Genomic DNA, 15,109 nt, shown 5'->3' with positions numbered 1-15,109 from the left:
ACTGCTGCACTTGTTCTGTACATGAGTTCCCATACCTCCAGCAGTATGTACCAGTTAGTGCAAGTCAGCACTTTTACTTTAGCTCATTAATAACCTCAACAAGAAGCAAGAGGCATCTCTAAAAGCCTCTGATATTTTCCTTTGACACAAAAATCAAATTCCAGACTAAAACAAAATCAGAAAATTGGAGATTTACAGTAAATTTAGAATAAAAAACAACTCAAAACACTAGCCCTCAAAGCATATTAATTTTTATATAGAGGTACATATACAATACCTATACTTATGTCAGAGTTAAAGATTGTCATACCTTATTTCTAGATTCCATAAATGTTCACTATAAAAATTATTTTACCATTGCATTTTGTCCTATAATTTCTGCAGTCTTCTTATCCCCAAATAGTTCTGTGCTCATTAAGCAGAACACTTTAAGAGTGATCACTGTAAAATATTATTAACTGTTACAACATAAGTTGTATTCGGTTAACATCCTTAAGATGAAATATATGTTTTCAGTTACAAACACTGGACCAATTTCTACTCTCTGACCTCGATTCAGCAGAACATTTAAGCACACAAAACTTTTGAGCAGATGAGGGAACCCATTTCAGTGGAATGTATAGAACATTTTCCTATCTTCTACTTTTTAAAACTTTTACAATATTATCATTAGAATTTGAAAATTAATACATAAAAACATATCAAAATGCAATCATACTTTTGGCATAAAGAGGGGGGAAACAGAAATTTAAACTTAAAGCTGACACCTAACATCCTTTACTTACCCAATTGTGCCTACAAATACTGCTCTCAGGTGCAAGCAGCTCCCATTAACTTCAGTAGGAGCCCTAAGCATGCATCTGAGAGAAAACTAGGACTTAAGTATTACAACACATATCATTCCACACACTGCAGCATATTTACTTAATATCATACAATTAAGATACACCTATAATAGCCTACTAAAACAGCCTTAACTCCACAGTCTTTGTCAGTTTCAATCAAATGCTTAAGCTATTTTTATACCTTTTGTATTTATTATAACACATATAGTAGGGCAAAATTCTGTCATCATAACTGTGCTACTAACTATACTGAGGTGATGCAAGTATTAATGACGGAAGAATTTTGGACAGCAAGAAAAGTACCTTTATAGGAGCTTCCATTTTACTAGAAATGTCTTGATTGTTTACAAAAGTGCTTTCCAAATACCAAGAGCAATTAGTCCATTTCAAGTCTGCATAATAGGATTTTTTTTTTCAAAATAATGTTCAGCAAAAAAAGGAGCACCTCAAATTCTAAGCATTTTCTATTTTTTCACAATTTATAAATTGGAAATTGATTTGTATCCACCAAAAAACCAACTCATTTTGTGTTCAGGCTCTAACTGTCACATAAGAGTGACATGACCATAGTCTGCTATGCTGCTTCAGGCCCATGTTATTTGAAACTGCCAAGTTAGAAGTCTTAGACAAACCTTGTAGTACAAATGTGAAAGATTAACAACATCCAAAGCAAGCAACACAACTGTAATAAGGAACAAACATTTGTGCATGTGTTAGGATTTTTCTCTTTTGTGATTTTACAGAAATAATGATGTTCATGTCCCCACTGCAGAAAAATTCCACAAAATGTTAATGCACTATCTTATTAGAGTAATATACATACCAAATTTTTCTTTCTCTCTCTCTCATACACACACACACACACACAACTTCTAGCCCTACATAGGGCTCAATCTTGCAAAGCACTAACTACCCTCACCTCCCGCTGACATGGGGAGTAGATGGCCAGCCCTCTGTGGAGAAAGAGGTGCTTAGGGACTATTTAAAAAAGCTGGACATGCACAAGTCCATGGGGCCGGACAAGTTGCTTCCGAGAGTGCTAAAGGCATTGGCGGCTGTGATTGCAGAGCCATTGGCCATTACCTTTGAAAACTCATGGCGAACGGGGGAAGTCCCAGATGACTGGGAAAAGGCTAATGTAGTACCAATCTTTTAAAAAGGGAAGAAGGAGGATCCTGGGAACTACAGGCCAGTCAGCCTCACCTCAGTCCCCGGAAAAATCATGGAGCAGGCCCTCAAGGAATCAATCCTGAAGCACTTACATGAGAGGAAAGTGATCAGGAACAGTCAGCATGGATTCACGACGGAAAGGTCATGCCTGACTAATCTAATTGCCTTCTATGATGAGATTACTGGTTCTGTGGATGAAGGGAAAGCAGTGGATGTATTGTTTCTTGACTTTAGCAAAGCTTTTGACACGGTCTCCCACAGTATTCTCATCAGCAAGTTAAAGAAGTATGGGCTGGATGAATGCATTATAAGGTGGGTAGAAAGTTGGCTAGATTGTCGGGCTCAACGGGTGGTGATCAATGGCTCCATGTCTAGTTGGCAGCCGGTGTCAAGTGGAGTGCCCCAGGGGTCGGTCCTGGGGCCGGTTTTGTTCAATATCTTCATAAATGATCTGGAGGATGGTGTGGATTGCACTCTCAGCAAATTTGCGGATGATACTAAACTGGGAGGAGTGGTAGATATGCTGGAGGGCAGGGATAGGATACAGAGGGACCTAGACAAATTGGAGGATTGGGCCAAAAGAAATCTGATGAGGTTCAATAAGGATAAGTGCAGGGTCCTGCACTTAGGACGGAAGAACCCAATGCGCCGCTACAGACTAGGGACCGAATGGCTAGGCAGCAGTTCTGCAGAAAAGGACCTAGGGGTGACAGTGAATGAGAAGCTGGATATGAGTCAGCAGTGTGCCCTTGTTGCCAAGAAGGCCAATGGCATTTTAGGATGTATAAGTAGGGGCATAGCGAGCAGATCGAGGGACGTGATCGTTCCCCTCTATTCGACATTGGTGAGGCCTCATCTGGAGTACTGTGTCCAGTTTTGGGCCCCACACTTCAAGAAGGATGTGGATAAATTGGAGAGAGTCCAGCGAAGGGCAACAAAAATGATTAGGGGTCTGGAACACATGACTTATGAGGAGAGGCTGAGGGAACTGGGATTGTTTAGTCTGCAGAAGAGAAGAATGAGGGGGGATTTGATAGCTGCTTTCAACTACCTGAGAGGTGGTTCCAGAGAGGATGGTTCTAGACTATTCTCAGTGGTAGAAGAGGACAGGACAAGGAGTAATGGTCTCAAGTTGCAGTGGGGGAGGTTTAGGTTGGATATTAGGAAAACCTTTTTCACTAGGAGGGTGGTGAAACACCGGAATGCGTTACCTAGGGAGGTGGTAGGATCTCCTTCCTTAGAAGTTTTTAAGGTCAGGCTTGACAAAGCCCTGGCTGGGATGATTTAATTGGGGATTGGTCCTGCTGTGAGCAGGGGGTTGGACTAGATGACCTCCTGAGGTCCCTTCCAACCCTGATATTCTATGATTCTATGATTCTGTGAAGTCAGTAAGAACTGAGAGACCATGGCACCTCACAGGATGGTTTGGTATCAGGCAGAGCTACACCCCTTCAGCCCAGCCCAAAGCCCGCTGCAGTCAATGGGTATCTTTCCATTGACTTCAAAGAAGTTTGGATCAGGCCTTTGATGAATAAGATAATATTCTGATTACATATTTAACACATACTATAAATTGAAACAATTTTAAACCTTCCTATTCATCATACGCTAACATGAACATTTCATTCCTGTTGGTCAAACAAATGACAGCCACAAATAATATCGCAATGAAATTGCCAGTACATCAGGGGACGGCAACCTTTCAGAAGTGGTGTGCCGAGTCTTCATTTATTCACTCTAATTCAAGGTTTCGCGTGCCAGTAATACATTTTAACATTTTTTAGAAGGTCTCTTTCTATAAGTCTATAATATATAATTAAACTACTGTTGTATGTAAAGTAAATAAGGTTTTTAAAATGTTTAAGAAGCTTCATTTAAAATTAAATCAAAATGCAGAGCCTCCCGGACCGGTGGCCAGGACCCGGGAAGCGTGAGTGCCACTGAAAATCAGCTCGCGTGCTGCCTTTGGCACACGTGCCATAGGTTGCCTACCCCTGCAGTACATCATAAAATGAACACTATACGTTGATATTTGATCAAACACATGCTGTCTTGTAGTACCTGAATATATACTGAGGTGGAAATTTATCTAGATTTTTATCTAACCCACACAGGATCCCAAGTACCTATAAAAAGTTTGATTTTTTTTAAATGCAATGGTTATAGCATTATTTTTATTCTATTACACTATGTTTTGGGCCATGTTTTCACAAGGGACCCCTACATTAATGCTTATAAATTGCATCATCTTTGCACATGTAAAACCTGAGTTTGCACTCAAATTCTGGGTAATGTAATTCACAATTCTCTACTCAAATCATAGAATATCAGGGTCGGAAGGAACCTCAGGAGGTCATCTAGTCCAACCTCCTGCTCAAAGCAGGACCAATCCCCAATTTTTGTCCTAGATCCCTAAATGGCCCCCTCAAGGATTGAACACACAACCCCGGATTTTGCAAGCCAATGTGCAAACCACTGAACTATCCCTCCCCCACATTTTTTCTGGTGGAGGAGGGAAGAACACAGGGAGAAAAATGTGCAGGCTTTTTGCACATGTACCAGTATGCGTAGAATAGCGGAAAAACAGATTTTCAGGCCACTTATGAAAATGCAGTTCTTTATTACCAATGTCTATCTTGCAAATTTTTTAGCGTAATTGACAAAACAGTTACAGTATAGTTCGGAAGCAGAAAAGTTACCTAAATTTTAACTTAGAGGGTTTAATCCTAGACTACTGAAATCATTAGGAGGTTTGCCATTGATTTTACTGGGCCCAGAACTCACGCTTAAGTCATATTATACAAAAACAAAGGAAAAGTACAGTGAAGGCCCTTGAGCACCCAAAGGCCTCCACTAACATGATTACATAATGGGCAGGATTAAAGCAGCATTCTGAGTGGCCGTAAAGTCTTATCCAGCTCAATAGCTAATAAAGAGACTCCCAAATTCCTGGCTCCTCCCTTCAGCTCATTATGACTTCAGCCCAAATTGTGTAAAGCTGGAATACTTTACTCAAGAAATGCCAATCACTTCAGGTTGAAACCTGCAACTTCTCTAGTTTCATTGGAAATAACATGTCCAAATTTTCAAGGGATCTCATTATTTGTATGTAGAATATTAGTTAGCGGGCCCATTTGCACACACAACCTGCATCTATGTCTGCAAGCATACAAATATATATTTGTGTGTGCTAAGAGATGATTTAAGATATCAAAGTGGATAGATTCATGAACAACGTGGTTGCAAATAAGGAGGCCCTTTGAAAATGTATCACTACAATAAGATATTAAGAGGTTCAATGTTTTTCATTAATCTTAAATTAAATAAACTAAATGAAAACGGAAATATACTTTAATAAAGCATAAAACGTTTTTAAAATGTCTATATCTTAAAATCTACATTCTCATTTTTCAAATATTCACTTTAATTAATTGTTTTAAAAATCAATTAGAAATCTCCATATTTTAACTATCCTTCAGGGTTTGGTGGTGTTGTGAATCCACACTTCACTAGGAATAAGCCAGTCAACAGGCCTGAGGAGTAGATCATCTCATAACAAAACCCTCTTGTAAGTCATGCATTATTTATAAATGGATTGACTTGAGGGAGCAATGTCACAAGCTGATGAAGATTGCAACCCAGGCATGTAATTCATTATGGCCTTGATCCTAAAAGCAGATCCACACAGGAAGACCTTTATGCCAGTGCAGAGTTCCATTTTAGTCAATGGGCTCCATGCAGGTGCAGGGATCTGGCCTTGCAGAGCTGGAGCCTATAAAGCCTATCCTCAGCCTCTTACTCAGGTAAAATTTCCATTGTTGGCAGAGTTGTAGGATGCCCTACTCCAAATCAGAGTGAGAAGAGGTGAGGAATAGGTTTTATAACTGCATAACTAAGACTCAGGTGCTCCCTTATGGAAACCTTATAAAGAATGTAAAAGGAACTAAATCAAAGCAGACTCTATGGAAATTACTGTAAAAATCTACAGAATTTATAGGTGGGTTTTTCATCCATTCTATAAATATTCTACAACAGAAGTAGGCAATTTTATTGAGTTCTATAGGTTGATTTTAAAAGGTATTGTCTATTAATTTCTATAGGATGCTTCCCTAATGTTTCTCTCCTGCCAAAATACCAAGGCCTCAATTCAGGAAAATACTTAAGCATGTGCTTGAAGACAAGCACATGAGTACTCCCATTGCTAACTTCCTGAATCGGAACACTAAAGAGCAGAAAAAAAAATACTTAAAATTCTCCCTAATCCTGTTCATTTTATTTTCAATTCATTAATAAATATATACCAACTATAGGGTTTGGGACACTGTAGGGGCCTAAGGCCAAGTAACGGCCTTCAGGCAGCTATCTGATTCATCTTTTAACTAGAAGACAGGGTGGCTCAGGAAACTGGCACTCAGATGGAGAAGCTTTCAACTTTAAGTAGGTGGTTCATATCCGGCCAGCATCAGACCTAACCAGAAGTTATTATTATCTAATAGCTGACTTCAGTGTAATTCCACATAGGTATAAGGGTCTGTCTATATAACTATCATTGTAGGATCAGGGCCTAGAATTGTTAATCTGTCACAGACATGACATTTACACACTTAAGTGACATGATTTCATTATCCCTTACTTATCTATTAAGTCTAACTGCCAATGGATGTCTGAATGGCTACATTATGTCTGCCTCACTTAATAATGAAATAAAATAAAATAATAATAATAATATCTAGCTCTTATTGGCTTTACCATTACATGTAATTGTTCTTTTCAAAAGTGGCTGGTATAATTTTACATCTACTTCAGTAGTCTTTGTAAATGTGCTTTCAGTAAATATATTGACCCACCATTCATTCCATTGTATACACTCCTGTGATGAGGTGACATATCATCTGCTACTTGTCTCCTTAGGGTACCTTCTCTGCTGCCCCCACTGAGATGTTTGAGATGCTCCGGACTCCCTCCATAATGTTGTTTGAGATGCTCAGGGCTTGTCCCCCTCACTTTCTGGAGATGTTCTGTGCTTCCACTCAATGTGTGTTTTTGAAGATGCTCAGGGCTGCTGCTGCTGTGCTTTTGATGCTCTGGGCTACTACTAGGCCTATGTTTTTGAAAATGTTCAGGGCTACTACTTAAAATGTGCTTTGGAAGAGTTTCTGGACTACTACTGGAGTGCTTTTGCTGTTCAGGACTACCTTTGCCAACATTTTTATGATGTTCTGGACTTGGTCCTTTTAGATGCTTCTGGTGATCGGGACTTCCAGAACTCTTAGGTTTTTGGAGATGCTCTGGGCTAAGACTCCTATGTTTTTGATGCTCAGGGCTTCCTTCGCCCCTACTTTTTTGGAGATGTTCAGGACTAGTATTTGGATGGTGTTTATGATGGTCTGGACTGTCCGTACTTCCAGTGCTAGAGGTGCTGCTCCCATCACCAACATCTCGTATGTAAGTACTTGTTGCATTTAGCTGGCAGAGGCTGATTTGGCTGTCAATGGAACTCCTGCTGCCTGCTCCACCACTTTTCTCTTCATCAAGCAAAACACACAGTTCTTTCAGTTCCATGTTTTCTTTAACCACTTCTTCTTGTCTCACTTCCAATTCTTTCAGTTTCTGTAAATATAAGGCAACCTCTTTGTGCATAACCCCAGCACTGTACCTGCCCAATCTCTGCCACTCTCGTGATACCTTCTTGCCTTTCTGCCTATCATCGTCCAGAAAACAGCAAAGGTCTCTCAGTTCTTGGTTATCTTCTTGCAACTTCTGATTGATATCCTTTAAAAGAAAGAAAATAATTAGAGAGAAGTGTCTAAATATTAACATTCATTCTAATGTTAACAGTACATAAGCCAATTAACAGAGCTGTTGTAGACATGTCATCTAACTTCCCCATCCTGCTCTAATCAGCATACATCAATCAATTTTGCACGTACAGTTGGTCTACTATGACTGCATAATATTTCTGTAAAACAAAGACATTAAGCAGCACAAAACTAAACATCACACTGAATGAATCTCAAAGGTTCATAGGTTAATTTCAGATATGGTGTGAAGAGTTCAGTTTTTTAAACCAAAACTCATCCATAACCTTTTAATCTCAAACTGGATAGAAAAAAATATATTTTTCATAGCTTCTCTCGAAAGATTTCCACTGTCGTGAAATGTCCTCTTGTCTGTTATTGCTGAATAAAACCAGGAAGTGTAGAGACACTAATAATTATATATATGATCATACTTTGATGTTATTATATCTATAATCTAATAGATAGATAGATAGATAGATGGATGATTGAAGGTTATATATATATATATAATACTTTTCAGAGCCCAAAAGAGTTTGGGGTTTCATTTGCTTTGGTTCCAATTTTGGACAAAAGAATCTGGTCAGGTTTGATTTAGTCCAGACTGGTTCAGCCATTCTGAAATTAAATAATTTCCTATAAATAACTTACTAGAGTCTCAATTCAAAGAAGACTAAGAAGTACATACCCCATGCCCTTCTCTAACTACTGAACATTCATGCTCTAAAGTAAAAACATTCAAGATATTGCTATAGCAGGACATGATGCAAAAGAAAACTTTTTTTAGCATTTGTTATGGTTGTTCCCAGTTTTAACAATCTGGCCTGTGATCATATTCATCATTTGCAACTCCGGGTATTCTTTTCCACCTTTTAATGCTTTTGTAACATTCTGTGTATTTGTGACACATATTTATTTTGTAAATGCTCACACTTTAAATACATTTCCTATACTTCCCTTTTCTTCCTCTCATGTCTTATTTGAAATACAGAAATTAATTACACATATGATGTTTTAGCATTAGGGAAAATCCCTTTTCTTTTTGTTTCTTAGAAGCAAAGATGGATGTTTATTCAGCAGTGTTTATACAGGCTCAGATTTTCAAAGGAACATGTAGGAGGTAGGTGCCCAAATCCCATTGAAATTCAGTCGAGTGTAGGCACCTAACTCCATTAAACACCTTAGAAAATCACAATCGTGTAGCCTTCTGGAACTAAGCTCAAGTTTTTAAAAGAGAGAATGAGGCTTCTGAAATGAATAACATCTACAATTAATACTTAAAACATTACACAGCAGGCCTATGAATTATTAGAAGAAAATTCATTTTCAAGTCCCAGTTCAAAAATATGAAGAAGAAAAAAAGAGGAAATAAAAGTATCGCTTAGGAAGTTCAGAGTTAAAATAGTAACTTATCACTCATTCCCTATCACAGTCCAATGTGGTTTCTTAATTAAATTTACCTAGTATATAAACCCATACTCTCTAGCCACACCCCTGCAATACCAAGGGAGAGAGCAGCAGAGAGAGTGAAAGCCTAAACTCTTGATTTCCTTGCATTGCTGTTGTAATTTAGAACCTTAGCTTTATTTTTACTAAGATAATTGTATCATCAGATGGGACCCTGGCACCTCCTGAAGTGCAGACAGATGTCATTTATCGCCAAAGCAGAAACAGGTCTAGTCATGCTTTGCAGAACAGGACATATGAGGAGGGGAATGAAGTCTTCTATCTCTCACTGATTTTCTGTACATAATAGTACATAATATGAGCTAACTGTATGCACCTGCTCTACTTTGTCAGACAAGAACTTCCCCAGATAATATTTCATAAGTCCATACCTGTCCCTATGTGTCTCTTCTCATTACCCCCTCATAATCCTGCAGTTTCAACTCAGTTATTGAACTCCCTGAGAACTTCATCCCTCAGAGCAACAGGATGGAAAGTGTTGGTGAGCTATATAAACTATATAAATCCCAACTGGAAATTTTTGGAAATTTTTGTTCCATATAACAGCTTTGGCATGCTACATCATAGCTGTAGCTATCACACAGCCCCAGTTCTCAAAGGCAGGGTGAGCATCCATGAGTGATTATGCCTCACACCCAGAAAACATTAAAACAATTAGGAATAAATAATTAGAGGCCTGAAGTCAATGGAAATATTCCATTGAGAATGGTTGGATCAGGTCTTAAAACAGAAACAGCATGTCAAAAAGTGGAAACCCTCTGAAGATATGCCCAACTCATAGATTTTATTAAAACATCTTGCTTGAGAAGAGTTTCAACTGCAATTGGCTTTTTTAAAAAAATTAAAGGAGGGAATTAGGAAAATATTAGTGTTTAATCAGAGGACATGCTCTCACTAAAGAAATTAAAGCATAGTATCGGTGAACCCAAAATCAGAGAGGTTTTCAACAATCTGTCCCAGGACTGGAAAGCATAAATACTACCTGCTGCACACTGAAAATGATCAAAGCTTCCCAGAAGCCTGGTGAGAAGCTGTATTGGTAAATTAAGAAACAATCTTAAGACAGCAGCAGAGTTTAACACCACAATCTTTGAATCTATCCAACATGATCATATATTTTATCCTTTCACATGCACTGGAAATGAGAACATTTAAACCTACTGAAATCTACACGTTTTGAGGGCAAGAATTCAAAGAATCAAAGGTACCCATCACCACAAAAAAGTTTTTGAGGTACATTGCACCATATACTCGTTCTACACCCTGCACACAGTTTGCCACTTCTGTTTCTGCACATTTTAGGGAGGACATAAAAGTAGAGTGATTTTTTTAAAAGATTTCAATTCCTATTCATTGTGGGCTGAATCCAGCCATCCTTATTCAGGTTTTACTCTGTCCTCACTAAGACAAACTGCTGTCAAGTCCCAGTGAGAATTTACCTAAATAATGACTGAGTAAAAACATTTGAGGAGGTAGGGGAATTGTCCCTGGATGATGCACATGCAGACTGGAAATCCACCCTCTGATGGAAAGCGCAGATCCCTGAACCCACCGAGGGCCCTCTGCCAGTCCAGGGATGTGGGGGAGAAAGACACATTCATCATTCCCCATCCCCCTAACCTCATGGGGAATCCGTGCTTCTCTTCTCCAAACCTTCCCGCAAAATACCACCAGGAGACTCTTGCCCCAAGCACAGAACAGCCCAACAGACCGCGCGGGCAGCGGGCTCAGCTCCGCAGCCAAACCCCTCCAGCAGCGCCCCTGAGGTGGGCTCGGTGCTGGGGGCGCAGGAGAAGCGCCCCGCCCAGTGCCTGGCGGCAGCGGCCCCCTCTCCCGTGCCGGCCGGGGCTGCCCCCGCCCCTCACCTTGAGGCCGCGGATCTCGCCGAGGTGGAGCTGCAGGCGGCGGTTCACCTCCCGGATGAGGTTGCTGTGGTCCAGCATCGCGCTCATCTTCTCCGCCTCGGCCCTGCGCAGGCTGCGGATCAGCTCCTCCTTGCTCCACTTCAGCAGCTCCTCGTCGGACACCTTGGACAGGTCCTCGGCTGGAGCCGCTCCGCCGCTATCCGCCGTCTTAGACATGGTGGCAGCCCAAGTCCAAGCTCCCTGACCGCGGCCGCCCCGGCAGCAGATGGGGGGACCCCAAAGCCAGCCCGGGCTCTGCCTGCTCCCCAGCAAGTCAGCCCGGTCCAGCTCCCGGGGCTGGGTGCTGACTGCAGGGGCCGGTCCGTACAGAGCGGGGAGCTGGGCTGCGCTGGGGGATTCCCCCAAAGCCAGCCGGGGCTCAGCCCGCTCCCCAGCAAGCCAGCCCTTGGCTCTGCTGCCGCTGGGTTCAGGGAATGGGAGCTCCTCAGCCAGGACAGCAGCAGGGACGGCTCTCTCCCAGCAAGTTGGCCACGATGTGCTGCTGCTGTGCTGATACAAGGCGGGGTCCGGACCCGGACCGCAGATCCTGACAGAGCGAGGGAGGTGGGCTGAAGTCTGGGGGGACTCCCACAGCCAGCCTGGGGATCGCACCCTCCTCACCAAGTCAGCTGCAGTTGGCTCTCCTCCTCCTCGCCGCTCCCGAGGTTGTGCTCATCCCCCAAAGCCATCCTCCCTAATTAGGGCTCTGACGGTACCGAGTCCTCCTCCGGCACGCGATGGAGCCATGCGCAAGAACAGGAGTGCAAAGTCCCAAGCTGAAGCACCATAGTGGATGGGACGAGGAGAGCAGGAGGCTGGGGAGCAGGATCCCGCGGGAGCGGGGGGAGCGCCCCTTAAAAGCAGACGCAGCTTCTGGTGCCTGGCTTCTCGCCCCCTCTGTCTGCGCAGCAGTAAGAGTGAGGGGTGCAGGCAGAGGGCAGTGCCGCTGCCGCCGCCCCGCTCCGTGGCATGCCTCCTCGGCGCGTACCCGCTGGGCGGCACTGAGGCTGCATCGGACTCGGGGCTGGGAGGGGGAGGCGGTGGAGCTTTGCAGCGCCTGCAGCTGCGGCCGGAGACTCACGCGCCGCTCCTCCCGCTGAGGCTCTCCCGGAACAAGTGAGCTGACCCGGAGCGGCGCGCGGCTTTTCACAGAGGCGCGTGCCATGTGCGAGCCCACTGGGAGGGAGCCGCCGGCCGCAGCGGCCGCAGTCCAGCGTGGCTCCCAGGCGCCACCTGCTGCATGCCACTGGCTTCGCTGCCTGTACAACTAGCTTCACACAGCGGGCTCCTCAGCCTACTCCTCTTTTCTCTCAGCCCTCTTGAATGCCCTGCCTGTACAATGGCAAGGTAGGGGGACGGAGGGAGGGGCAGCATTCCTTATTTGGGAGCTACTAGGAGCCTGGGCACTAGCTAGGAGAGATAGAGGAGAAAGTGGTGGAGTCTATGACTGACCAATTCCACTTAACCTTGCTGCCTTATCGCCTCATCCCAACCCTGGGCAGAAGATATCTTCCCCCCAAAGAGGTGGGAAGGAGTCATTGGTGTTCAAGGAATGATCGATAGTTCCAACCCAGAAGGGACCATTGTGATCATCTGCTCTAGAACAGGGAGTGGGCGAACTATGGCCCACGGGCCGCAGCCGGCCGCAAGCTGTTTTAAGCTGCCCTGCAAGCTCCCGCTGGGGAGTGGGGTCAGGGGCCGCACCAGGCAACTCAGCCCTGCTCTGGCGCTCCAGCCGGGGCACTGGTCTGGGACTGCAACACGCAGCTCAGCCCTGCTCCGGCGCTCCAGTACAATAAATACAAGTACAATATTTATGTTCCAGTTGATTTATTTTATAATTATATGCTAAAAATGAGAAAGTAAGCACTTTTTTCAGTAATCATGTGCTGTGACACCTTTGTATTTTAATGTCTGATTTTGTAAACAAGTAGTTTTTAAGTGAGGTGAAACTTGAGGTGCATAAGACAAATCGGACTCCTGAAAGGGGTACTGTAGTCTGGAAAACTTGAGAGCCACTGTCCTAGAGCACATCTTGTAGAAAGACATCCAATCTTTATTTTAAAATCATCAGAGATGTTGATTCCAGCAGGACCTTCGATAAATTGTTCCAATGGTTAATTACTCTCTCAATTAAATATTGTACAGCTGATTTCCATGAACAAGACTGTGTAAGTGCTAAAGATTAATTACTATTGTTTGTTGCTGCTGCATCTATTCTTGTTACCCAGCTCAGCTCCCTGGCCAAGCAGAACTGTTCTCTACAGTACATTACAAACTATATCAAGATACTCAGATTTTGCAACCTTGAAGCCTAATGAACAATTTGATGAGAGGGTGAGTGTCAAGGTTTCCCCACTCTGAACTCTAGGGTACAGATGTGGGGACCTGCATGAAAGACCCCCTAAGCTTATTCTTACCAGCTTAGGTTAAAAACTTCCCCAAGGTACAAACTTTGCCTTGTCCTTGAACCCTAGGCTGCCACCACCAAGCATGTTAAACAAAAAACAGGGAAAGAGCCCACTTGGAGACGTCTTCCCCCAAAATATCCCCCCAAGCCCTACATCCCCTTTCCTGGGGAAGGCTTGGTAAAAATCTTCACCAATTTGTACAGGTGAACACAGACCCAAACCCTTGGATCTTAAGAACAATGAAAAATCAATCAGGTTCTTAAAAGAAGAATTTTAATTAAATAAAAGGTAAAAGAATCACTCTGTAAAATCAGGATGGTAAATACCTTACAGGGTAATCACATTCAAAACATGGAGAATCCCTCTAGGCAAAACCTTACGTTACAAAAAGACACAAAAACAGGAATATACATTCCATTCAGCACAGTTTATTTTATCAGCCATTTAAACAAAACAGAATCTAATGCATATCTAGCTAGATTACTTACTAAGTTCTAAGACTCCATTCCTTTTCTGTTCCCGGCAAAAGCATCACATAGACAGAGAGAACCTTTGTTCCTCCCCCTCCAGCTTTGAAAGCATCTTATCTCCTCATTGGTCATTTTCGTGAGGTGCCAGCGAGGTTATCTTAGCTTCTTAACCCTTTACAGGTGAAAGAGTTTTGCCTCTGGCCAGGAGGGATTTTATAGCACTGTATACAGAAAGGTAGTTACCCTTCCCTTTATTTTTATGACAGTGAGATTTGAAACCAATGTTCAAACACATTTATATAAACTATTTTAAATTGAAAAATAACTACCCAAAACCATCCTACCTGTTAGCACTCCTGTTTTCTCTAATGGAGCAAATGAAATTGTTTGTTTAAGATTGTGAGCAACAAAAAGCTCCATTTCATACACTTTGTCCTGACCCTTCATTTACAGACAGAGAGAATTTACCTTTTGGGGCCAAATTCAGATCTGATGTAGTTGGCTACAACACCATTTTGCAGAAGGTTATGTACACCTGCAATATGTTGCTGGCTGGGATTTCAGATTCCAAGTGCCCAACATTGTGAGAGTGATTGTAGAGTTGTGAGGGGCAAACATCCTGTACTAGGACTAATCTTCTTTGTGGATGACTTGAAAGTGTAGCCTTATAGTCCATCAGTGTTTCTCACTAAGTAAGGTGATCTGATGTATCTCAATTTTACCATTGGCAGAAATGGATGAACTGAACCAGTTTGGTGGATAATCTACTGGATTCACTGTACTAGGTCATCCAGTCTCTCCAGAACAATCCTGCATAGGCAGGGAAAGGAATGATAAGAGGCCTTTACCTCCTCTAATTCTGTGATTCAATACTGCTTGGGACTATAAAAGGGGAGTTCTGCCCACTGCTCCTGAACGCACACTGTATGTACTTTAGACCCTCTCTGTTCTCTTTGCAAATCATGGTGGATCATGAGGTTACAGTCTCAAACTGTCACAAGCAAGATTGGCTATGGCATAAGGCAGAGTCCTGCAATCACTGTC

The 15,109-nt window shown here is 42.5% G+C and overlaps 1 protein-coding gene across 4 annotated transcripts in view; it reads right to left on the bottom strand.

Moving 5' to 3' along the window:
- The window catches only part of CCDC85A (coiled-coil domain containing 85A), a 193,037-nt gene extending 180,686 nt beyond the window's left edge, over positions 1–12,351 (bottom strand). For 2 of the 4 annotated variants that reach the window (XM_073339343.2, XM_073339347.2), the window contains exons 1-2: positions 11,146–12,349; positions 6,863–7,787 (exon numbers count right to left, since the gene is read on the bottom strand). In XM_073339343.2, coding sequence (XP_073195444.1) covers positions 6,863–7,787; positions 11,146–11,361 — 1,141 coding nt within the window. In that variant the 5' untranslated portion in view covers positions 11,362–12,349. Of the gene's footprint in view, positions 1–6,862; positions 7,788–11,145 lie in introns of all 4 variants that reach the window. The other 2 variants (XM_073339340.2, XM_073339341.2) reach the window with 2 other exon arrangements.
- Positions 12,352–15,109: the final 2,758 nt, after the last annotated feature.

This window comes from Lepidochelys kempii, chromosome 3, assembly GCF_965140285.1.
Source record: "Lepidochelys kempii isolate rLepKem1 chromosome 3, rLepKem1.hap1, whole genome shotgun sequence".
NCBI lineage: Eukaryota > Metazoa > Chordata > Testudines > Cheloniidae > Lepidochelys > Lepidochelys kempii.
The sequence above is the reverse complement of the archived record's forward strand: the minus strand, read 5'-3'. Positions and strand labels throughout refer to the sequence as shown.